A 26128-nucleotide genomic window follows, 5' to 3' on the forward strand; every position below is an offset into this window, starting at 1 on the left:
TTACCATGTTCTGCAAAAAAACCCATAGTCAATCAGCAGCTAAATCAGTAATGCAAAAGGTTAATATCAAACAAAAGTGAAGAGCATTGTAGCAATCTGCCAAGCAGTTGGCTGCATTCTGAGTGTGACAGATGGATCCCAGGTACCAAAGAAAACAAGTACAGAGGAAACCACAGTCTGTAACACTGCCTTACTTCTCATATAATCTCTGAAGATGAGTGACTCTGCCTGCTTTGCAACAGACCCAAAGCTACCCTGACAAAGTTAGTTAGAGTAGGACTTTGCAGGACCTGCAATCAGGAAGCATCATCCCAAAGTGTCAGATGGGTCAAGAATGATCCAATGCAGCCAGTGCAAAGCAGGGAGCTTCCAGGGTTGTTGGACTTGTTCCTTCATGGAGCTGGGGACCTTCTCACCCATGTGGCCCCCAGAGTTCATGTGCATAACTGAGTGAAAGTGAGTGCAAGGGTCTGGGACTAACACTGAGGCCATTTGGATCTCTGTGGATGGATAAAGGGCCCAGATGGAGCACAAAGCCACTGGATGCTGGGTGAGTTACTGAAGTAGGTGATATGGAAGATTCCAGTTTAACAGATAGAGTGGATTATTCCTATAAAATCCTTCTTATTTTGAGCATTTAAGATATTAGCATATACAAGATAGGAACATAGGGTTGATCAGGACAGATTTGAACAGTTTCCAGTATTCCTAGTTGAAAATGGGTTGGGAAAAATTAAATTAATGGACTATTAAAAGGGGAAAGATATCATGAATAAATACTGAGCAACACTGCTTCTCCAAACTGAGTTTTTCCCCTGTGAAAATGTGGAAGTTTAATAAAATGGAGTGGACTACCTTTGGAACTTTAATCTGAGCGTACTTTCCTTTTACACTGCATTGTAACCACTGTCAATGGATCTGCACTGAAAACTGTACATCAAACCATCCTGTGTTGCATTCAGATGGTAAATCTCCATCACAACTCTGTCTGGCTATCATACAGAATTAATTCCCTGGTCAACTTCAGTCTGAGACAAAGCAAATACTGGCAAACAGGTGAAGACTTTATGAACCTCAGAAAAATAGATTTCTAGGTGCTTTTTCAGAATACAATGTATGTTGTAGATTCTCAAGTAGAGTAAAATTATCAGCAACCTTTAATCCCATTCTGGAAATACCATGTGGTTTTCCCAAGATGTTGAATAGTAAAATTAGTGTGACTTAAATTAATAGGAACAGTTGTCTAGAAATAGAACTCTTTGCTTGAACTTAATAGTTCAGTTTAATTCAAGCAGTATTTTCTGAACTTGCACATCAGCTCGGTAGGAGAAGAAAATAACCATGGCAACATATAAGGAATTATCTTTGAATGTCCAGGGTTCTGATCTCCTCTGAATGAATACTGATCTCTAGTAGCTGCAGTGGTATCATAAGAATGCTCCAGGTTTACCTGATTGTCACTGGCTTCCTATGTGGAGATACCTGCCAAAGAGGGTAGTGTCTGCACAGCCTTCCGAGAACCAGCCATGGTGTCTTAAGAATTAAGAATTATTTTCTTCCCTTCTGGCCCAAAAGATTTGCAGACGTTATTTCCTTTTTGTACTCAAGTTTTACAGATTTTCAGAACATTTCAGATTTCCAGAGCAAACGGAATTTGGAGAGCAAAAATATCCCCATAATTAACTAGCTCGATCGCTCTCCATCCCTGTCTCCCGTGGAATGGGTCTGGCCCCTCCCCTGCTTCCAAGGCCAGCGCCGGCCCTGCGGGAGCTGCCGAGGGACTGCGCGCAGCGGGTCGCGGCGCCTGATGTGCTTCCAAAAGTGTTCCTCTCTCGCCATCTTCTGGTCAGCTCTTTGGCATTGACTAGGCGTGGGTTTGAGTTCCTGCTGCGCACAGAAAGTGATTCAACATGATAAAATGTCCTTCTTTGGTGGAGGTGTTACTATGCTCTTTCCCTCTTGTTCCTGCTGCTTTCCCTGAGCTTATGAAGAACGACGTGGATGGCACTCGCCTGAGTAAGTGTGCTTGTATTAAACATCAAGTCTGCTCACAGACATAAAAGTCACAAAAAGTACTATGAGCTCCGTCCCCATATCGATAGGAGCTCTTACATGTCCTGGATGGTTTTTCTTAAGGCAACTGTTCTGTAAAACACGACAAATATTAGCACCGAGGAGTTTAACGAGGTAATTGCTCTGTAATTGCTCACACTGAAGGCTGTGGAGCTTCCTGTGCCTCAGTTCTCAGGTGCAGCCTCTTGGATTAGATTGCTGTCTAGAGGAGCAGCTTGAGCTGCTGGGACAGAAAAGCTGAAAGTAGGTGCCCCTCCTTGGATCTGCACCTTGGCGGGGTGCAGATCTTACCTTTGGGGACTGAAGCCCACAATTTCTGTTAGTTAAACCAACAGAAGTAAAACTAAAGATTTGTAGATAATAGAGCTAATTATCGATTATTGGGGCGAAACAATCAAAAATTTCTGGCTTTCCTGCCTTGATAACTACATACTTTTTTTCCATCCTAAAAAGAGTAACATGTTACCCAGCTTGCGTTTCTAAAAATGTAAATACTAGGCAGAAGTTGACCACTGACTTCTTATGCTCATTTAACCAAAGTAGCCATATATAATTTAATCAATAGAGATGAAATTGTGTTTCTTCAGCCGGTTTTGAAATTGCCAGAGACAGTGGTAGGCTGATGATTTGTGCTCTTTTGTTATAGAAAGAGACTATATTTTCTGTCGCTAACTAGGCATAGTAAATTTGAAATACATTCACTTTTTTCAAAAAGTCAGAGGAGTTCTTGGTCCTGCACATCCCCCTGCTGGCTGTTTTCAGTAGATTACAATCACGTTTTCCCGGGTTTTTTTCGGTGTTTCCCTCTTCTGTGTTGTGTGTGAAAAGCCCACACAAACAACAGGGAAAACTGACTGATAGCCTTGGGGAAACAGTGAAACTCTGCAAAATGCTGCCAGGCACACAGAGCAAACTAACTGAAACAACAGGGAACAAGCAATTATGTTGTAATAGGAGCCTAAAGGATTCTGACAGATGTGGCATTTTTGAAACTAGATGGTATCCTCAACACAGATAATGCTGTACTTCTTGATGAAAGGTTGAGTGTAAATGCTGCTTCTCACTTAACTATGACTGATGTGGTCCACTGGAAATTTCAAAACATCAGAGGGTGATGCAGCCTCCAGGAGATCTTTGTTTGGAAGAGGCAGCTATCTTTGGCTTCCTTCCCTGGATGGGAACTCTAAGGTGGAGTTCTACAAGTGAAGCAATGTAGAATTCACTGCCTCTGGGCATACCACCTTTCCAAGTGGGCCTCATGCTTCTCATGAGCCAAAGCCTTTGTAAACAACCTCCAAAGGGATTTTAAACCAAACCAACTAAAAAAACATGGTACCAGGGCCAGCAGGAATGGTGGAGGGCTAAGGTGGCCAGAGGCAGAGCCAGTCTGGAAGGCTCAGTGCTATATCCCTGTCACAGCTGCTGCCCTGCAGCTGTACCTGGCACATTCAGGAGCACCTGTCCGGGGGCACTGGGGTCTGGGGCTGGGTGACCCTCCTTATCTGATGAAGGCAGAGATGAGACCTAGGGCCTGAATTTTCTTATGCAGGTGCCATCCTGGTATGAAGAAAACTTCAGAAACCCAGCTTCAGGTTATGTATTCTCAACTAAATCCCATCTGAGCTGTGTGAGCTGCAAAAATCAAATTAGAAATTCAGACAGATGGGAACCCCTCAAAAAAAAGTATGTTATTTTGTTTCCTAAAAGGATTTAGACAAGTTATTTAAAGCTTTGCAGCCTAGTACCCATCTCTGCCTGGTCTTTGAGACATAATTCAAAATAAACTCATTAAAGGTTTGTGTTTCAGCAGGGGAAACGCAGAGTTGCCTTTTTGCATTTCTAGTGGCAACATCAGCAGCAGATAGCAACAAACAGCTGAAAAGCTCTGTTTAGGTCACTTTGTAGCCCCCATAATGGGCTATATGCATGTGATGGCTACTTCTAAGTGTGAAAAAATACCTCTTTGTAGCTCCTCTAGGGCATGTGCAGGACCCAGCCTTAGTGCTTGGTATGAGGCTGCCTGTAGTGAACCTTGAGAGGAGACTGGGCAGTTGCCTTTCACACTGGGAAGTTCTCATGGAATGCTGCAGGCATCAGGAATAAGTAATTGCTTCTGCGTGAGTATCTGCAGCTGCTAAAAAACCTTTATCTCCAGAATGTGGCAAGTGCATGAAATAGAAGTATGTGATTCAAAAAAGAGATTTGTGGATGAGTAAGTCTGAAGTTCAAGCATTTGCCGCATAGAAGGTTAACAAAACTTTTAAAAGGCTTTGGCAGTTTTAGTTGAGGTTTTTAATTGGAGCCAACAACAAAAGCTCCAAGCCCCCTAATAAATGTGTGCAGGCTTGTCTTCTCCACAGTCCTTCCCTAAAGCAGAATAGGAGAGGCTGACCTGAGAGATTTGTTTCTTCTGGACCTGCAGTAAAGTTAGGCATTTAGAGAGATTTTCTGTGGCTCCTGAGAATGCTTCTAATCTATCCCAGAGAGCAAGGAAGGAACGTGATGACTGTACCTACAGCCACACCTTTACACAAGAATTCCATTCGCTGCTGCCCTGGGAGCTGCACGGCTGTTCGCACCTGCAGCACAGGGAGTAGGGGCAATGGCACCAACAAGGAACAGGAAGACTGGAGCCCACTGTGTTTAGTGTTGGCCTGCAGCTTGGCATGGTGGTGAAATGGGCCCTTTTGATCACGTTGCTGAGGCTATTCTGGGAGATGCTGTTCTGGCTGCTGCTGAATTGGAGTTAGAGCTCCCTGTCTTTGGCTCCCATTCTGCCGTCCCTTACAGTATGTCCTACTCTGCCAATGTAACTGCACAGTCAGTCACTCCCTAACCTAGTTCTGTCAGAATGATGCAGGTTAGGTTAGGTATTTTTTTAATATGGGGAAAAGTAGCCTCAAGGCCAGGTTCCCTTGCTCAGCTTCTATTACAATAATAGCATGCGACATTCATATTATGCTCTGCTCAAGTGTGTGTGATCAGCTTGTGATTGGACTTAATGCCTCTGTAAATAAAAGAAACACAGAACAAAAAGCATGATAGTCCCTCAGAAATCTGGCTGATTCCTGGAAGAGTTAACTCATTTAGAAACCTTTTAGTGGACCATATTGATTATGTGGATATGTTCAGAGCAGCTGTGGATGTTTGCAGTAACAATGAACTGAACCAGTTTATCAGCACATCAATTATTTTACTGGTATAAAAAGGAGTTTTAATTGGACTAATGATGATGGGCTCAATCTTATGTTGAAGCTATCTGGCTATCACAAAATTATCTCTCAATGAGCTCATCTGTTTTGCAAGGAAGAAGCTCATAATCTCATAGGATGGAAGATGTTCTATTTATAGTCACTGATTTTATTTGTAGGGAATATCATGACTTCACAAGTGCAGTGGCACTAATCTCCCTGGTAAAGCATTTTTCCTAATCTAAAGGGAGCTGTTTGCTACAAAGCCAGCCATGTACTTAAAAGGGCCATTGAACAAATTTGCAGCACTGGCTCTCATTTGCCTGTAAAAGCAGCAGGTGAATCAGTGTGTCCTGAATGCACAGCAGCCCAGAGCCAGGCTGCTCTCTGAAAATGAGACAGTGAGGCAGAGAGGAAGATATTCCTACCCAAAATGGCTGAACTGCCAAGATGAATTGGGCAACAGCACACGAGCAGCTGAGAACGTGCTGCAGCCTTCTGGCTGCTGGGGGTCTGCAGGGCTGGGTTTAGGCACTCTCAATTAAAGAGCAGGCTATCTTATGCCAAAGACAAAGTTTCCTTTTTCTAGGTATTTCCTACCCTGTTCCAAACTAGCTAGTCTGGGCTAGCTTTTAGCAGTAATTCCTAATATGGAATTACTTTTGGCACCTGCTCCCAAGGGATGAAAATACCTTTCTGGTTATGTTTGCAGAGATCACTGAGGACCATGGAGATAGCTGTATATCTCCAAGAGATCAAACATGTTCTCAGCTGAGCCAAAGGGAGAATGAGTTAATCAGAAAGCAGGGGGAGAGTGGAGTTTCTGCAGAGTTCAGGGCTGAGAGGAGCAGCAAACCAGCAGAGATCACTGCTGGGATGGAGGACGGAGACTGTGGGACTGCAACCTGCTTGGTCCACGGTTTGGTTAACAATTCCACAGCTCGAGTCTTCAACAGGATGTGGAGCCAGCCCCAGGGCAGGTTGTGGGTGCAGGAAACCATGTCAGGGCTATGAGGGCTCTGAAGGGAGGGAGTGTGGGTTCACAGCACCTGCTACTTTCTACCAGGCGCTTCATTTCTTCCATTGCTGCTGCAGTGTCCCTCAGCTATCAGCAAGCTCCTGGGCTGCAGCTGTGCCTGAAAGGATAGTGCAGCCCCAAGTCTGAATTTATTTTTTCTCCTTGAAATCTGTAGGAATAGAGTGTACTTCACCTGCTTTCTGCCTGGTCTGCTGAGGCCTGCCCTTCCTGGTCGTGGGCTCAGTGATTCCACAAAGATGAGCAGATTTGTACACAAGGTACATACAGGATAAATTAGGACCACATCAATGGAAAAGGCCAGATGTGTGTTCCTTTAAATCATAATCCTTCATGTAATATCACACTTAGTTGTCATAGAAACCATGGCATCACTAAGACTTGCAGCTCTTGATCCAGCAAAACAGTTGAGCATTTGCTTTTAATATAAAGCATGTGCTTAAATTCCAACTATTTCTATAGCACTGCTTGTATGCCTAGAACAAAGCCTACACTTTATTTTTTCGTGTGTGAGAGTGATGTGGCCCAGTAAAACCTCCTGGTTGCTTTAGTTAAGCTCAAAGAGTATGCATGTTTCACAATCAGAAAAATTACTAGCACAGGAATGGTCTAAAGAGAGTCCAAACAGAACTTTTTAAGAAGATATGTTGGCAATGGAATGCTTGATTAGATCACATCACTGTCACTGCTTCTGCAACCTGAAAAAGCATTAGAGTAATGCTTTTCACAATTTCTTCCAGTACTTAGGACACTGGACAACTCTTAATTCTATTGATTGTATGAGGAGAATATTTTTTTCAATTACTCTAGAAAATATGGAAGTTTGATCATAATTTCTGACAGAAACATTCATGCTCCCAAATTAAATAACCTATTTAATATAGCTGCTCATGAGGCATTTTGTATTTTTCTATGAAAACACAGTTTCTGATGTAAGTGTTTAACATTTCCTGGTTTAATTTTAAGGTATGTTTTAGCATTCAAAATGCTGTGGAAAGTATGAAAGTATCCCTTTTGTCTCCAAGAAAACAACAAGAAAAAAATGGTGACAAATTAAGAAAATGCTACGTGTGGTTTAGTTTGAAGTTCTGGGGGGTTTAAAACCTCTTTTAGCTGGGTCTTTGAACATTCTGTTGCAAATGCATTTGAAAGATGACATGTGACATTTCACTCATTTACATTAACTGCAGTATTTTTTCCCCAGATCATGCTACAAACAAAATGCTCAGGGTACCTTTTCAGTGACTAAATGTTCCCCTTCTGACAGGGCCTCATTCAAGGCTTGCTGGACTCAATGGGCAGATTTCCACTGGAGCTCAGTGGGTGGTTTATCAGAATTGGGTGGTTTAGTCTATATATGCCTGGTTTATAATTTGTATTTGGTCTCATGGTAGTCGTGCGTTAATGCTTTGACCAATTTCATCAATTGATTGCTGGGCCTACCTACATCTGTTACAGCTGTTCTATAAAGTTACACATTTGCATTTGTGCCAAGGAAACCTGTTCTGTAGAACTTCAGTAGGTTGAGGTGGTAGCAACTCCACAGTAAATTCAGTGCATTTGCAATGCTTTCTGTCAGCAGAAAAAAAAGCAGCAATATCCCAAAGGCATCAGCTTTTGTGGAAATTAAAGCAGAAGGTTAATAAAGGTGGCTGAGTCACAACTCTCTTCCAATTCAGGGAATGTTTGTGGACAAATCTTCCTGCCATTTACTGAGCTCCACCAGCTGGTATATGACTGTGTGTTTCTAAAAGCTCTTCTTGCAAAAAGTTAAAGTTTTGTGAATGGAACAAGTGTTTAGAAATGTTCTTGACTAATCTTGCCTGGAGAAAAAGGTATCAGCATTTGTACAACTGCAAAGATAAATTGATGAGTGCGCTGTTGATTTTGCTGATTTCAGAGTACCTGGACAAAAAGAATCTCATCCGTAAAAACATTTTATGAAATAGCATGATTGACACAAAAAAGGAGTAAGAATTTATGGTCAGCCATCTTCACCAGCAGACACTCAAAGGGATAGTTCCCCACATTAGTTTTTAATAATATTGTATAACTGTAATTAATTTAAGCTGAGAACAAGAGTGGGAAAGGGGACAGTAAGATACTTTTCTCTTCTATACTTACGGGGCTTAAGTGCAGTTTTTACACAGCTCCTCTGAGTCTAAAAATTCGTAGTGTTCCAGTGTGTTCCCTGCAGTCCATCGGAGGTGATGGACAAAATGCAAGTTACTGTCCTGAATGTTGGAAATCAATTTCAGAGCACAGAAAAGCGCCAATGCCCTCTTTTATCGGTCTCTCTTTTATCTTCATGTCTGTCGGCATTGCAGGGGCTTTTTTCTCCTCCCGAGCACGGGAAATCCCCGGCCGTGTCCGGGATTGTCCCGCGGTGTCCGTGCGGGGACCGCCGTGCGGGGGGGAAGGGGCCCCGCCAGGGGGCGCCGTGCGAGCGCAGCGGGGCTGCTGTGGGGAACGCCCGGGATACCGGGACATCGGGATACCGGGATGAGGCAGCTCCTGGGCACACCCGGAACACGCCCAGGACATCGGGACACCGGGATGGGGCGGCTCCTGGGCATACCCGGAACACGCCCAGGACACCGGGACATCGGGATGGGGCAGCTCCCTGGGCACGCCCGGGGCGCACCCGGGACACCGGGAGAGGGCAGCTCTTCGGGCACACTCGGGACGCGCGGGACACGCTGCAGGGGCAGCTCGCTGGGCAGTCCCGAATCCCCAGCGCTGCCCCTCATACTGCCTTCTCCAGCCCACCTCGCCATGGTAAAACCGCAGCTTTTCCCTTGGCCTTCCCCACTGTGCTCACCTTGGGCCACCCTTGGCCCACTTTGGTGGCCACTTGGCAGCTCTTCTGCACTATGGCATTGCTTCCTCAGGGATTTCTAGGGTCTCTTATGTCACAGTGACAGGAAGCTTTGGGCCAACATTCAGGCTACGTTTTCCAGCTTAATTTAACTTTTCTTGCTTCTTCTCTGTATCAGTACTAAATAATCCCTTACATAGTGCTCTCAGCCCACAGATTTAGGGAGCCAGAACATAAATGCAGGCCTGTGCAACTACCTATTCTATTGGTTATGATTCAACCATGTACTAATGAAGGGAGGGGATGATAAAGGTCCTTTAACTCCTTCCCTCCAACCCTGTTTCTCTCCTCCTGTCCCTGTGGGAACATAGTGTATCCCTATTTGACTGTTCCCTAGGTAAGACTGTTTATATGAGACTGGTTCTTCAAGCTAGATAAATCTTCCAGATTTCTCTCAGCCAGATAGGGGACAAGTTAAGACTCTTGTCTAGGAAAAAAATCACCTTGGTGAGTACATTGCCATACTACATTCTTGCAGGTGTCACACAGATGTTGTTCTGAGGTTGCTCAGTGTTATGCCTGGAGCTAAAGCAAGTGCAAGCCAGGGCTAGGATTCGGGCGTGTAAAGGAGTATCCTAATGGACATTGGCTGCATCAGAGAATCTAGCTCTGGTGTTTAGTCCTGTTAAGTCTCACATCAGAAATCTGTCCTCCAAGTCCCACACTGTGCTGTGATTTTTGGTAATTTTCTGCCAAGATCACAGTTGCAGTGTTCTAGGTAAAGAACACAATAGAATGTACCAGGCAGGGTAGATTCTGAAACAAGCCACAGCATCTGCTCTGCCTCCCCAAGCCAAAACAGGCGGTGAATGGGGGTGGAAATATGGAGAATCTTATGGAAAGTAAGTGTGGAGGCATGGGATGGAACTGGGAAGGGATGGGTGGGAGGGGGTTTATGGAATGAGCCCAAGTGAGATACAGTGTGATGGTGATATAAAAATGCAATCTATAGGAGAGTAGGAATCACTAGGTTTGTGGCTTTATAGATCAAGGAATTGATTTTTTTAATTGATTTTTCTGCACCTTTTGGAATTATTTTCTTGACTTCATTGCTATTCAAAATGTCTCTCTATGTCATCTGATAATTTCATCAATTACAGTCTCTTCTAAATCACAGTGAAAGTCTTGATCTCAACTCTAGCACAGCACTACCATGATCCATTTTAAACACATTAAGTACCTTTTCCTGCTCAGTAATTTGCTATTTTTATTCCTTATTCACAATTCTTAAGCCAGTTCTCAAATTATGTGGGTGCTGTTATGTCAAAAGAGATGTGAATTAGTTATATTCAGACTTCTGTGATTCAGTCTTCCAAATGTTTGTTTAACTCCAAGTATGTTGGTTCTGTTACTTCCCTTTTAGTCACTGATGTTGTAAGTCTATAGGAAGTTCCCTTCCTTATAAACTCTAGGGCACATATAACTGCTTGTGAATTTATTATCCTTCATCTGTTTCGGCAGCTTTTTGTGCTTAGAATTTTCTTCTAGCAGGAAAAGAGTCAAATTTACAGAAAGTAATTGATCATAGGATCATTCTTTTCTGAGGTTTGATTCTGAGACTGCTGCTTTCTGTGACTTTTTCTCAATCATTCTGAGGAAAGATGACTTCAAGCCATCTTTATAATGGAAAAAAAAATTTATATTTTCTGTCCTCCTTTCACCCATTAAGGTACATGGGTTAGTTTTCCAGATGTACTTCACCACCTTTCTTTTTTGTGCATTTGATATTTAAAATTTAACAGATGCAGACTATATAAAAAATCTCATACTTGGCTTGGTAGATCTTGACTTGTATTCTGTGGACACTTGTGATTTCCAAATCAGCAAATTTGGAAAATTTGCTGAACCACTGGTTTAGCTTTCCAGTCTGACCTTCCCCACACATAAAGTGAGGCTGCATCCTGGGCCTGGTTTGGTGTGACACTGGTAAGGTCAGTGTTTGTGCAGCACTTGAGTCTGTTGAGGGTTTGAACAGGGACAGTACTGTCACAGGCACAACTTTGTTCCCCAAAATCTAAACTTATCTACAGAAAGAGATAGAAGTAAATGAGAAGCCGTGGATGGTCAGGTTGCTGAGACGCATTTGATCTGTCTTTTCCAAGCAAAGTGAGGTGGTGGCAGAATCTGAAACAATAACTCTGACCTGCCCAGTTCACCTCAGTGTCTGCCAACTCAGATGCCCTGTCCTGGTATTTTAAATATAGACAAAGTTTACTATTGCACTGTCTATCAAAATAAGAAATCAAAAGGAGGATGAAGGGGCCAAGTATTCAGCTGTGGTTACAATTGCATTTCAGCCCTGGGAGCACTTGACCTGGGGATCTGCCCATTCCATTGCCTCCCACTCCAGGCAGAAATGTATTTAGCAGGACTGAGCTTGGCATCTGACCTCTGCTCCTGAACATCCCTTTTAAGCATCTGTGATGGCAAGGGAAGATAAGCTTGCTGAGCCCTGTAAGACTTATGAGTCTGTGGATCCCAAGGAAAGGGTGCAAATCCTAGGGAGTCTAGGGAAGGTGGGTTGCTCTACTCTGAACAGTTCCATGCAACTACCTCTTCCCTCACCCAGCTGGGTTTAGAAAAATGATACCACATTTTCCTTTTTTCTCTAGCTTGTTCATTTATTTTATCAAATGGAATGCCTCAGATATGGGTGCATGGCTCCTTATTGCTTTCAGAGATGTGTTTTTTATCTGTTTTCAGGAAGCTGTGTGAGGCATTAAGGAGAGCACTAGATGTATTCCCTCACTGTATGCACAAGGAGTTTGGTTTCTGATGTGTTTGTACAGTGGATTTTAATCCCCATCTGCAGCATTGCAAGACTGTGATTAGCATGGCTTGGCTTTCCTGTGGCACCTTTCTTCTAATAAATTAACTCCCACAACTTTCATATAGAACAAAAGCATATCATTGACCTTGCTTTGCAGACACTATCTGGCTCTTGACAGTTCAGAAATAGACATTGTTCAGCCATAGATATAAGTATAGCCAGAACTACAAATCCACAAACAGTAATGCAATCTCCACCAACAGGTTATTGCTGTTTCCTGTATAGGATTACAAACACTCGTCAGTGGATGAACCAAAGCACTCCAAAGAAGGGCCCTATTTGACTTAATTGCTGACAGCCACAGGGATGGACTCGGAAGAACTGGAGTTGACAACTACTCTGACCATTCTGGGTAAAATCATGGAACTTGAGTTTTTTTAATGTTAAATTCATGGCCACAGTATTTGAGTGCATGCAGGCATCTCCTTGACACCTATTCCTGAACATCTGGGCAACAGTATCCCTCTCTGTCGCAAGCTGCTGTAGGATAGGTTGGTTTTGTAATGCCATTTCTTAACTGTTAAAGCCTTTAAAAGTGAAATTGTTGTCTGAGGGACTAATCAATCCCTCACCCACTGCGCACAATGCTTCTTGAAACCAGCCATTTCATCAGCTTTCATGCACTGATGTATTTCTCTCAATGCTTTGAAGGTGACTTCATTATTGAAGCAGTGACACTGGTGCTGTGAGCTCAGAATGATGTGTTTGCTTTGGCAAACAGGACAGCTTGACTTGTATCTTGGTAAAGGAGGATCCTGTTGACTCTTTCTGCCTTTGCCCAAGGTTTCAGGTAGGGTCCCTGTCTTATCCTTGTCTTTATGGGTGTCAGGTATTATTTGTCTTTTCTAGTCTCAGGTTCTGCTGCTACCTGTGAAAAAGTTCAAGTGTCTATTCTACCCTGGAATCAGCTATTATCAAACTGCATCATCCATCAGCAAAATCAATTTACACTTCCTCCTATCTCATTAACTTTATCCTTTAGTTTCTCTGTCTGCTGAGGTTCAGGGTTACAAAAGATCTGGGCCTTCCCTCTTCCTAAAATGGCAGTTCTTTTTTGGTGCCTGACATTTCTTTTGAGAAAGTGACATCAGAATTAAATAGAAAGACCCTTTCTAAGGGCTAGGCTGTAAGTGAGAGAAGTGAGGTCAAAAAAACAAAACTATAAACTACTCTCAGAGAAACAAATCAATCCTCTGCTAGGCACACAGCTGAATGTACAGGAGCTTCATTCAGGGGTAAAGTTGGAAATACAACAGACCTGAAAAAGGCATTCACAGGAAAAAAAGGACTAATATAAACTGAAATTCATCTGTGCTCTGGAATATCCTTTCTTTAAGCTCCAGACAGCTATTGCTTTCATCAAAGCCCATTCATCCTCTATTTTACTTCATTTCCTTCTTAATGGCTTATCCTGAGCTCATCTTTCCTTCAGTTCCCTTTGCCCCTTGCTGCTGGCCTTCTGTTTTGCCAGGGACATGCCTATCTGATCTGTTGCAAACAGGGCTGGCAGTAAATGCTAAGGGGAAAGACAACTTTGGTTCAAACTGTTTGTTTCCTTGTTCTACCCAAGAATGCAATGAGGAATCTTCTGGGTTTTTTCTGAGCATTTCGATTGAAGAGTCTTTCTTCAATTCTTATTCTTATTCAACTCTTTCTTCAACTATCAAATTTCTTATATTTAAGTGAAAAGAAGGAAAAAAGAAACAAAGAAGTTTAGGAAGGTATGTTGTCTTCAAAACAGGGATTTGGCCAAAGTTCAGCCCCTGGGAGAGGTAATCTAGATGTATGATAGAGAGAGGTAACCATGATGTTGAAGGTGTGCATCCAGGGAGAACATTAGGAAAAAAATGGTGCTTGCAAGCAATATAGATCAAGGGAACTTAAGAGCAACTGGAACTACTGGAATCTGATAGAGTGCTCCTGAGAGGCTGTGCCTAGATGCATTACCTTTATTAACCTCAGATGTCAGGTCCTGCCCTGTGTACAATCATTTTGGTCTTTGGGAAACTCTGGGTTTTCCTGAATCATCTTATGACCAACATGAGATTCATGTCAAAGTCCCATGGCAAGTCCTGAAGAAAGAAACAAGAATGAGTCAGACATGTCAAACAGCTCTTTACACCTCTCAGGTGGCCTCTGAATTCCAGAAAATGAGACAGCCCCAATGTGTTCTCAAGGTCTTATCACAGAAACTAATTCACAGCTTGCACAATGCCTACTAAATACTGAGAGGGGCAGGAGAATTCAGAGGAGTGGTGGCTGTGCAGCTGCATGTTGCTTCTTGAAGCCCAAAACAAACAGACTGGAGGAGCTGGGGAAAATTCTAGACCAGACTTAAATAATTTATGGTTTGCAGAACACACTTGGCCAATTAAACAATTTGTTTGTCCTGCCAGATGCTCAGGAGACAGTATGTCGTTTGGATTAGTGGGTGCCTCAGAGAGCTTCCCATGCCTTCCACCAGCTTGCCAGCTACTGCAGGCGAGGTGTCCTCCCAGCCAGCACATCCACGCCTCTCAGCTGTGCAGCTGCCAAAAAAAGTGTGGTGTCACAGTCAGTGAAGAGGCAGAGGAGAGGGAAAGTAGATGAGAAGACAAGGAGGATGGAAGAGCAGAGGCAGTGATAGAGGCAGTTCTGATAAGGTATGACAAAAGGTGCAGTTTGAACTTGCTAAGCCTACCCACCTAACTGCTGCAGTGAGGCATTCCAGGCCAAAATCCTATCGTACAGGGAAATTGGGCTGAGTCACCAAATTCATTCCTCTGCTGTTTCATGCATCACACCATGCAACGCCTGACAAAGTCTGCTTTGTTTGGTTTTGTCTCTGGGGTTCCCATAGGGAGGCTCTTCCAGGTCCTCCCTTTCTAATAGGTATAGTCATTTTCTGCTGCTTGTTTATAGCTAGTTTGCCCTTATACTTAAACCTTGCCTTAGCTCTCAAAGTTCTTTGCCCTGCCTGTTGATATATTGACACACAACAATTACACCCACTCTGGCTTCACTTTGCAGACTGTACAGTCTAAGCAATAGTTCAGCCTGTCTAGGAGAGCTGAGTTGCACACACTGTATAATCAGTGTCTTTCAAATGATACCTAAAAAAACCTGTGGACTTTCTGGTATCTTTCATTCAGAGTATTTAACCGGTGTCAATCCTTCCTGAGTCTTTTCGTAGCAAAGTGTGTTCTTTGCAGCTCTCTTTGCTGGAAGGATAGGAATTTCAAGCCCACAAATCAGTAAAGCTTCCATATGCTTGGAGTTGGGCATGTGCATAACTGTTTTTCTGGATCCAGATTAGAGTTCTCACCACTTGACAAGATTCAGCTTGTGGTTTGTGAAGTGCTGCCAGTTTGTCTGGAATTAAAGATTTATATAAAATATCAATTAAAAAAAAAAGGCAATTCCCTGTTCCAGGTTTATGTGTGCACTGCATTAATTAATAGGTGGTTGGGAAACATGAAGGACACTGTGCAACAACATTGCTTGTATCACACTTCATGTCATGTGAGAGCTGATCCATGTTCCCAAAGCACTGACAACTATCTACATGCAAAATCAAGATGGGAAGGGACAAATAAAGGTGCAGAGATGGTATTTCCAGTATCAGGAAGGGGCAGCACCTCTTGATCTCTGAATGTAGCAAGTATTCACTTTACTCTGCTTTCATGCATCGTGATGCCTTTTCTGGGGATGAAATGCTGTACAAACAATTATAGGGGAGCTTAAATGGAGCAGTAACAATTTTTCTTGGCCTCTGTATTGCTGATTTCCAGCCTGCAGTGACCAACACCAGATTTTATTTGTATGGATCCACCAGAAATGTCAGGACAGGAATTCCTGTCTTAAGTCGACTGACCCCCGAGGAGTACTGAAGGACTGACAGGACTCTGAAATGACAAGTGCAAACCCAAAGCTGCAGTTTTTTCTCAGCAAAACAGAAGTGCGGTGAGGAAGCAATACCGCGTGCCCTTCCGCAGGGCTGAGCAGTGGGAGAGGAGGAGAAGAACGGGTGAGCGGTCACTGCGGTTCGGCAGCGAGGGGCCGGAGGGCTGCGAGCCGGGATGCAGAAGGCAGTGCCCGGGCAAGCCTGGGGCGGGCGGGCAGCGCCCGCAGGTGCCGCGAGTCAGCCCGGCGGGGGCGGGCGGCGGCCCCGGGGGAGGAGCGGGGCTCGGGCCGTCCCTGGCGCGCGTGTCCCCGGCGCGGGGCCGGGCTATCGGGAGGAGGGCAGGGCGAGGGCGGGGCGGTTGGCGCGGCTGGCCCGGCCCGCCGAGGAGGAAGGGAAGGGAAGGGGAGCGGACTGCGCTGTTGCCCTTTTAAGCGAGCGAGCGGGCGCAGGAGGCCGGTACAAAGGGAGCTCCGCCGTGCCCCGCCGGCTGGGGCTGCCCCGGCCCCGCCATCTTCTGCCCCGCAGGCGCGGCCGGGGCCAGGGTCGGGCCGGCTGAGTCGGAGGGAGGCGGCGGCAGCGCAGGCCCGGGCCCGGAGATGAGGCCAGGATGTCGGTGTCAGGGCTCAAGGCCGAGCTGAAGTTCCTCGAGTCCATCTTCGACAAGGACCACGAGCGCTTCCGCATCGTCTCCTGGAAGCTGGACGAGCTCCACTGCCAGTTCGTGCTCCTGCCGCCGCCGCCGGGCTCCAGCCCGCAGCCGCCGCCGCCGCTCACCATCCACTGCAACATCACGGTGCGGGGGCCGCGCGGGGCGGGGAGGGCCAGGCACGGCCCGCCCTCGCCATTGTCCGCGGGGCGCGGGGAGGGGGCGCAGCCCGCCGGGGTGACTCAGCACGGGGGGACCGGGGGCCGCCGGGGCCGCTGCTCCGGGCGCCCTCCCCGCTGCCACCATAACAAAAGTTACGGGGGGCGGGCGGCCCCCGCCTCTTTTCCTGCGCGGCGGGGGCTCCTCCGGGGGACCCGGGCACGGGGGAAGGACGCGGGCCGGGGCCGCCGCCGGCGCTTCGGAGAGCCGCGAGCCGAAACAAAGGGCGGTCGGGTCCGGGGCAGCGGGCACAGAGCCCCGGGGCGGTGGCGGGGGGAGCAGAGGAGCCCCGCTGCCCGGCCTGGCCCCGCGGCGACTTGCGGGGCACCAGGAGCGTTTTGCGCGGAGCCCGGAGGCGGCGGGCGGGCGCTTTACCGAGTGCGCCACACGGCCGCGGCCTGGGGCGGGCCCGGCCTCCCCCGCGGGGCAGCCCGAGGGGGCCGCAGGGACGGGAAAGTTGTCAGCGTCGCCGTCCTGGAGGGGTAATACAGAGCCCCTGCTCTGCTGCCGAAGGGCCGTTTTATGATAACCGTGCGTTTAAACTTGTCAGGGAGTGCGAGCAGCCGTGTCCAGTCTGATGGTCTGCTCCCTGCCCAGGGCTTTGGAGGTTCCCCTTTATGTGGGGTTTTCTCCCCTTAAATTCATTTGGCTCAATATTTTTTAAATGAGTGGAAGAGAAGCTGAATAAAATGTTCAGTGTTGTGGGACGTGTAACAATCCTCTGGTTTTTTTAGAAGTTTAGGCCTAAACTTGCCAAAGGATTGGAATATATTGGCATCTGTGACTCATGTACACAAAAGTGCTGGAGGTTCATTTTTGTTGGGTTGGTTGCTGTTATAAGTGTTTTTAAATGCCTTATCAAGATTCAGCTACACAGTGATGTATTGAAGAACTGGGTGAAAATAGCATGTTCAAGTTTAAGGAAGATAAATTCTACAGCTTTTTTTTGGTCTTTGTATGAAAGTTTCAAACACCATGGTGGTAGAAACATGAATATTTCAGTACTGAAAGATGAAAATGTGTATGCAAACCAGGCAAGTCTAATAATAATCATGACCAGATTCTCACTTGCCTTAAAGTAACTTTATTAAATTAAAGGAGAGTTGTTAAGTGGATCTTTCAGTTTTCACAGTTAACTGTCATGAAAAGTTGCTTCTGTGGTCATGGGATAGATGTTTGTTTTACTGGATACTTGTAAGATATAAGATGCTGGGGGTTTTTTGGTAGAATAAACAAGATGCTTTGGTGTTCTTGTTTCCAGACATGACCCATCAGATGATGGTTTGTGTGACTTCCTATAAATATTTTTCATTCAGTAGAGGGCATTCCATTGCAGAGAAATTTGGCTTTTTGTTTCCACACAACATGATCTGTTTCATAAGTCTTGCTCTAAACAATAAAATGAAAGGTCTGATGATTGTGCACCCTCAGTTGCCAGTTGAATTTGATGGGTTATTTCTTCTTTGTCAAGTCACAGCTAACAGGTAAGCCAGCAGTAAGAGCTGAAATTGTTATGCCCAGAATTTGTGCTGTGGTGTTTATCTACTTCTGAGACTGCTTTCATTGTAACTACTTTCAATAGTAATTCTTATTGTGAAGAAATATGCCCACTTAGCTGTACGCCTTGGTTGAGGTGTGTCTGAGCAAGCAAGAAACCACTTAGGTCACCGTTGTCATATTTGTGTTAATGAGGAAACAGTGTCTGCAATCTGCTGTTACAGTCTCTTGCCCCAAAGGTCAGGAGATCTTTCACATGCCATTAGACTTGTGGCGTATGAACTTGCACAAAGAACAGGAAAAGTGCTCTTTGAAACCCCAGAACTGAGACTTCTGCTTTGATGAAAGGCTGTGTCTGAGCTTCTTGAAGCTTTTGTTTCACAGTTGTCTGTGAGCGAGCAGCTTGGTGCTTTCTGATGTTTACTAGTTTTTAGCTCTTTGAGGCAGGTGGCTATTTTCCCTATCTGTTAAAAATAAATGGGGATAGGGCAACCTGAGATATAGAGGTGGCTCCCTTGAAACAAATGGGCAGCAGGTAATAGAACCAAGAAGAGAAAGCTCATCTCTGGGCTTCTGTTCTAGTTCTTTGACACACATGTTAGAACTCTTGAGAGTCACAAAAGTGATTTTTTTTTTTTTTTTTTTTTTCCTCCCCCTCCCCACTAAATGGGGTCTCTTGGCTCTAACTCCTAATTGCATCCAGGTATTTTTGGAGGGTTTTGTGGGTACTGTAAACTAGAAAAGCCTAAGTCTTTACTGTGCTTCAGTGGCTCTGCAGGTACTGTGGGAACTAGAACTTTAAAGAGCAGTAGTAGCATGCAAAGACTGGTAAGGCTATAAAGTTGTTGGTAAATATATTTTCTTGGGGAGACTCTGCATCAGAAGCTGCTGTCTTAGCACTCTGGGTTTGCAGAGCAAATACACAACTTCAACTCTTTGCTTCTTCTAGCTGGTTTAGCCCGTTCAGTACTGATCCAGCCAGGGTATTTCCTTTACTCAGCAAAAGCATATGGTGGATTTTATCTGGATGCTCAAGAATCCTGTTAAGGGGGAAGAGTAAGCACAAAGCTCAATCAGCACTTCTTTTCTTTGTGGTTGTGTTAGCATACTCAGTATTTTACGTAAAATGACAGCTGTCTAGCAGCGTGTAGAGATGCTGAAGTTATGGGATGGAGAAATATCTGGTAGGGAAGGAAGCTTTTAGTAGCTAAAAAGAGGTCTGATAACTAAGTTGGCTCTGATATTCCCAACAAATCTTTTTTGCTCTCCAGCCTCTAGAGAGAAGGCAGAGGGAAGAGAAAATATTCCTCTGGAGAGGTGAGAGAATGTATGCTTAGGAACTGTATAGGTCTCCACAAGTTTTCTGGACTAAAATTCACAGTTTGAGAAGTCTGCCACTGGCATTTCTCACTGAGATGATTTGCTGATTGTCTCTGTAGTATAAGTTTGTAGAACTATCAAAGTTCAGTGTTGGCTATAGCATCTCAGGGATACTGTACCTGTGACACTGAACACTGCTTGAAATTAAAGCAAAATACATTTTACTTGATAGCTCTTCTGTTTACAGAGTGGCAGCCAAACTTGGTCCTTCACTATTTCTGGTAGTGACCCATATTAGAGCTTACATGGTTAATCAGATTGTTTTAAAAGAGGCACTTCAGGGTGGAGTCACCCCTGTCAGAAACATTGCTGCTTATTCCTGAGAGCTGTCTAATTATTGAACTTGTTCAGGCTGTGTACCTTCACATTCCCATTTTGTTATGCCAACAGCAGTGTCTCCATTTGGAGTTTTATTTCTTTTTCTCTCAGGTTTCCTTTTTAGTTAACAGCGCTATTCCAGTTGATCGAGTTTAATAAACCTTGTCCTGTTCCTCATGTGTTTTGAAATAGTATCAAGCCTATGGCCTTACTTAGAGGAGTGTGTTTGTTGATCATGACTTTAGGCAAGTGTCCTTCAATACAATCTCTGGTTTCAGTTTGATACCTTATCAGACTTAGGTCATAGTATTGCGAAGGGTGTGTTAGAAATATTGTCCACCGAAGTCTTTCTCTTGTTATTTCAAGGAAAAGGACTGGTTTGGATTGCTGTTAAACATTTTGTATTTTTCATATCATCTCTTGAAAGAGAAACTGGATATTAATATCTCTCCACCCATATGCAAAATTACTATTGAAATTCTGTGTCCTCAAGTGACACTTGCAGGTAGAATGGGCATTTGTGCCAATTCCGAGTGGGAGCAGGTTTGCCCTAAACCGATACAGGGCTGTGATGTGCAGTGATATCCTTCATACATTAGCAATTCAGTTCAGGTGATGTGGCTGACTCAGTAAACTCTTGCTTCTCTGTTGGAAAGAAGCATCTTCTGCTGAAAAATAACCCTGCTGCTAAATCGGAGTTAGAAGCTGCTGTGAATGACTTGAAAAGGTTGCTGTCTACAGATAACTGCAGTTGATGGGACAAGACTTTATTTTCCCTTCTAAACCAGAATGGATAAAAAGATATTACCTGTGAAGCTTTTGACAAGCTGGGTGTATACAGAGAGTGAGTGTATTGGAACATGTGACAGTTCTTCAAAGGCATAGGATTTTCGTATTGAACTCACTCCTAGCTAATGCCTAGACAGCTGGTAACCTTTTTAAAAGGTTATTTATTTGTACACATAACGAATGGGCCATTCAGTTCCAACCACAGATTTTTTTTTTAAATTTTTTTTTTTTTTTTTTTTTTTTTTTTTTTTTTGTAGATCATTAGACATTCTGTAGTGAGGTTGAATCCTTTTCCTTGCAGCATATGGATGCCACGACTGTATAAAAACATACACAGCTTTATCTTGATAATATGTACTTTTTAGCTACAGTTAGATATACTTGGTGATTTTAAAGAAGCACTCATGCAACTGTTATCAAACATAACATGCAATAGAAATTGACAAGTTTAGTATTGTTTAGCAAACCAAAATGAAGCTAATAAAAAAATTACTAAAAGAGTAGTGAGGATTTTAATTTCTTTTTTTAATGTCAAAGCTGTAATTGGAAAAAGAATATCACATAAAGGAGTAGGAGGAGTCTTTTGTGTCTGGAAGGCAAGACCTTTCTGACCATGGTCTGGTTGTGTGATGTGTGAAAGGCTGTAACCAGTACCTCAGGACTTTACAGATGGTTCTGTCCTCCCTACAAGGTATGAAGTGCTCCTAAAATATCCTAGAAAGCCACAATGGTGGGCTTCAAATAGAAATGCTGGCATATGTTGAGATGTGTATAGTAAATTGTGTTCATTTCCAGTGTGTTGCTCATGTGAGTTAATGATACAGTAACTTCAGAACTAGGATTGTTGTGGTCCTTGAAAAAGCTCTCTGTGCCCTTTGATAATTAAAGAAGTTTTGTAGAAAGAATTACATTCTTTTTATTCAACACCCTTCTGCATGTGAGCTATTCAGGAGGTTTTGTGTATTGATGCCTTGTTGATATCCTCAACATGTATTGAAAGTTAGGATTGCTAGTAAGAACAAAGAGTGATGGTGTCCTGTGCACTCTGTAATAGTGCTGTTTCTTGCAGACCAGCAGAGGCTATGTGCCCTGTGAGGTGGCTGAAATGGAGTTTGCTGGATTAAGGACCTGGCTGGCAAGTAAAAATTCTTACCAAGTTCTTGTTGATCTGGACTATTTCCCAGTCTGGTTCAGCTGCACAAACAGCTGTCCCATCACAACAAGGGCGCAGGACTGAGTGAGAGCTGCTGCATCCAGCACTGCTGGCAGAGCCCTGGGTGGTGCTTGGAACTGACCTCTCCTGGGTGCAGCGCCTGGGGTGGCACCAGGCCCCTGGGCCTCCACCAGTGTCTATGTTGTTACAGTGACAGCTGGACCAGACTTAACTGCAAGGAGTTTGTTTACTTGAAAAATCTGATTCATTCCAGCAGAGTGCAAGATGCAGAGATGGAGACAGTTCTCTAAATAGTATTATTATTAGGAAAGAAAAAGAGGGCGTGGAATTTCTCATTAGGAACAGTTATTTGTAGAAGTTGATTAACAGAAATGACTACTATTTTAGTTATGTCTCAGTGTGGACTCCTGTTCAGTATTGTCAGGTTGTTTGCTTTTATGTAGTTTTGCAAGGTTGTAAATGCCTGAATTCCTGGCTGGAGTATTAGGGTTTTTTTTTCCTTTAAATGGTAATATTCCATTTTTAAGAGACATGACAGTTGATGATTTAGTATATGTTCCACTGTGTTTCTTCAGCTGCAAGTTCTGTAAGAGAAGCAAAAATGACCTTTCACCAGCTCCTAGAAGACAACTGGAAAATTAAATGACTGATTATAGTAAGAAGAGGCTATTTAACATTTAGATCTTCAATCAGACTGCCTGTATGCAGTACACTTGAAGCTAATATGATCAAAATAGTTCTCAGTTGATCTCTAGTGTAAACAAGCATAACAGTTAGTGTATATCTCACTGATGTCTTGCTTCCAGCTGTAATCTCTAAGCGTGGTATGAAAATAATGACCTTACATGTGGGGATTTTTTTTCTTTATCTCTTGCTTACAAGACATCTTGGTGTACTAAGTACTGTAGAGCAGCTAATACATGATTTCTGAAGATTTAGTATGAACTGTATTCTCCTTTCTCTTAGTCCTCAAAATTTTTTTCCACCTCATAGCAGAAAGAGTTCAGTACAGTTGGAGATCTTGTAGTAGCTTCTTCAGTGTGTATTCAGTAAGGCAGGAGCATAAGCTCTGTTAGAACTTGTATAGTGGCATTAGAAAAAAATCAAAGCGTTCCTGAGCGGTGTTCAAGATACCACAGGCTTCCTTGAATTTTTGAAGTAGGAAATAACTGTGGTAAGAGTTGTGGTATTTAACTTATTAGTGGTAGACGTTGGTTGAACTATATGGTACTGCAGTTTTGCATGTGGGGGACAAAGCTTTATCTAAATGGCTCTAATCTGAAGGCCCATGGCTAAGCAGTGTTAGGGCAGCTGTGTACATGTTACTATGAGGGGAGAGCTTGGGAGCCTGGTGAGTGGTGGCTGGAATGGTCTCAGGTGTAAGGAGCAACAGGACCTCTCTTAGCTGTGAGTGAGAATGAAAAATCCTTCTATCTGCAGGAGTATGTGGAGCACAGCAAGTTTGCAAAGGGAAAAGGTGGAAAAGAGAAAGGTTGCTCTCAGAGAGGGGAAAGGGCACAGATAGAAGGGGATGCTGAGTGATTTGAACACTTAAAAGATGTAAATTTCTGAATTTAGAGAAAGAAGGGGAAGCCTCAATCTTTTGGGTGACAGCAGAGATGGTACCAGACTCTTCATACTGTGGAGTAACTGTAAGTGATAAAGGTGAGAGGAGGTCTGCAAGGAAACTTTATGAAGTTAAGTTGGTGAGAGAGAGATGTGACACAACTTAGTTATAACTAGTTCTTCTGTTCTATCCGTATTAGAAGCCATTTCTTGTTACTCTGGCTTTGTGACACTCACGTAGATGATAACTGGCCTGTATAGTTGCAAAAGTAGGTAATTAATAACTTGATGATTAGAATGAGTTGATAATTTGTTTCAAGTAACCAGACTTCCTGGAAGAATTTGGGCACATCGGATTCTGTGCTGGTAGTAAAGAGAGTATTGTAGAATGAGATTTGCAAAATACCTTTCTCTTGAGCCCCTGTGTGTAGCTGCTCTTAGGTAAAGCATTGCCAGCTTGAGTGCATGTGTAATGTGTGCATTAAAGGGAACCCCTTGTGTCTGAGAGCTCCCAAACAACCAGCCTCTGACAACTGGCAGGCTGAGGGTACAAGCACACAGTGGCTTTTTGTGTGTGAGGAGTAGGATAGCTTGATCCTACTGCTGTGAGGTGCTGTAATAAAAACCTCGATATAGTCTCAGGTCTACAGCCATGTTCCCAATAAGCAAGTCACTTTGTTTTCAGCAGTGCTGTGTGCTTTGCTCAATTTTGAGTGTGGAGGATCTGTAACTTTATTTGTTGCTGTTAACATTGGCAAAGCAATGTTCCTTAGCTCCCTTGTGTTGGCCCTCCACAACAGTGTACATTTTCAGAGACTACACGCTGCTCTAGAACAGCTGACTTGCTATGCTGTTAATGCAATCCTGTGTAGCATGGGGTTGTGTTTGAGCAGCAGTTCAGTAGCATTTGGTGGATTTTAGTTTGGGTCTGGACAAAAGTGCTAAGGGTGTTTAGTTTTTTTCTGTGAATTTCCTTGAGTGGAGAGATGACATGCTGCATGATGATGTAGAAAGTAAAATGCTGCTTCACAGTGATGAACAGTAACTGCATTTTATCAGAAAAGTGCATTTTTTTTCTTTTATGCTACAAATTCATGTTTTGATTCTGTGTAGTTTTGTTACACTGGACAAGTAGCCTCCTGCCTTTTGCTTGGTATGGAGGGAGAATGAGGTTTTGGCAACTGGTAAGAGTCTGATACCTGTTTTTCCAAGGGTTATGTGCAATTTCATGTTTTGGAATTGGCAGTTGGGACATTTTGCATAGATTAAATAATTTGAAGAAGAACTGTCTGTAAGAACTTGACCACAAGAAATATAAGAACTGTGCTGCCACATTCGCATTCATGTTTGTGACCATTTGAAGTGATATTTTGTGCCTTTGCTACTTTGGTTGTAGATATTTTGGCTTCTTTTCAGGTCATGATGTTTTGAGCAGTGAGAGGTGTGTGTACCTGGACAGAGAGATACGGAAGTAAAACACAAAAGGAGCTTGGATTATTTCACAAACTTTGAACTTACTAGCCTCTTGTATGTGCCCGTTTGAAAGCAGCAGCTGCTGAAGTTTTCAGGATTTTTTTTCTCTAAATGTTGTTTTCTGTCTTGGGTGTATAAAAAAATTTTAGAACTTGAAGATTCCCGTAATAATTTCAAGACAATTCTATGGGCTTGGATTGAACAAATGAATTAGTGCAGGTGAAGGTGCAAATTGCAAACTGCATGGATTTTGGAATAATTTGTACACAAGTGAATTGCCATTGAAATACAGTCCCTGTTGATACTTCCTTAGTTCTGTGGTCACTATCAATGAAGATTGGCACTTACAGATGATGCTGCATCTGTATATTGCAGAAAGTGTTCCATGATCTAAGCTTTCAGTTGATTTAGAAATATTCTGTGGTCCCTGTGCACTCATGCAGAAGGCGGCTGTAGAAGGTGCAGTGTCAGAGCACTGCTCGTGTGGCTGACACCGAACGTGACAGCAGGGCAGTGGCTTTGCTCTCAGAAGGGTGTTGTGAAGACAAAAGGGATCTCCAGAACCATTCTGTATACTTTCAACAACTATTTCCTCCTGGTTACTTTTGTGGTAGCCTTCTGCAATCAGTAGAACTTGTTCATACAGAGAACTGTATTTTTGTTTGGGGCAATTTGTGGTTGCAGAGTGAATTTCACCAGCATCTATAGAGTTGTGGTTTGTTACAGTCTTTCTGCTCCATGAGGCACATACCTTTCACCCTCCCTTCTCTAGCATGGCTGTATTTAATAACATAAACAATTCTAAAGCAAGGTACTCTGCTACACTTGCCTCATTCCTTGGAGAGTGTGCGGGAGAGGCAAATTGTGACCCTGTTAGTTGTGTTGATTTAATACGCTCCTGAAGGTATTGGCTTCTGCAGTGCTGAGCGTATTAGCAGAACTGACATAGAACAGGATTAGAGGATTCTTTCACCTTCCTCCTGCAAAGGTGCAAGATGATTAAGCTCTTGCAGTCCCAGGGATTCAACCAAAGGATGATGCTTCACCTGGGATGGTCATGTATAGCCTGTAGCTGTCAATACAGCCATTAAATTTGAGAGTAGAATTGCAGTAATTTTGTATGTTGTAGAGAGAGATGCGTATTTTAGACAGCTGAACTTGGTGCCTTACCAAGT

General features: G+C 43.8%; 1 protein-coding gene and 1 long non-coding RNA gene across 4 annotated transcripts in view; both read left to right on the top strand.

Moving 5' to 3' along the window:
• LOC125332769 overlaps positions 1–16009 on the top strand; it is an 89253-nt gene extending 73244 nt beyond the window's left edge. For all 3 annotated transcript variants that reach the window (XR_007206601.1, XR_007206600.1, XR_007206602.1), the window contains exon 4: positions 15779–16009. This is a non-coding gene — a long non-coding RNA (uncharacterized LOC125332769). The remainder of the gene's footprint in view (positions 1–15778) is intronic.
• A 251-nt stretch (positions 16010–16260) lies between these two features.
• Positions 16261–26128, top strand: part of UBE2Q2 (ubiquitin conjugating enzyme E2 Q2) — a 46573-nt gene continuing 36705 nt past the window's right edge. Inside the window, exon 1 of the mRNA XM_048317441.1 lies at positions 16261–16684. Within this exon, the coding sequence (XP_048173398.1) occupies positions 16499–16684 (186 nt within the window). The 5' untranslated portion in view covers positions 16261–16498. The remainder of the gene's footprint in view (positions 16685–26128) is intronic.

This window comes from Corvus hawaiiensis, chromosome 13, assembly GCF_020740725.1.
Source record: "Corvus hawaiiensis isolate bCorHaw1 chromosome 13, bCorHaw1.pri.cur, whole genome shotgun sequence".
In the NCBI taxonomy this organism is placed as follows: domain Eukaryota; kingdom Metazoa; phylum Chordata; class Aves; order Passeriformes; family Corvidae; genus Corvus; species Corvus hawaiiensis.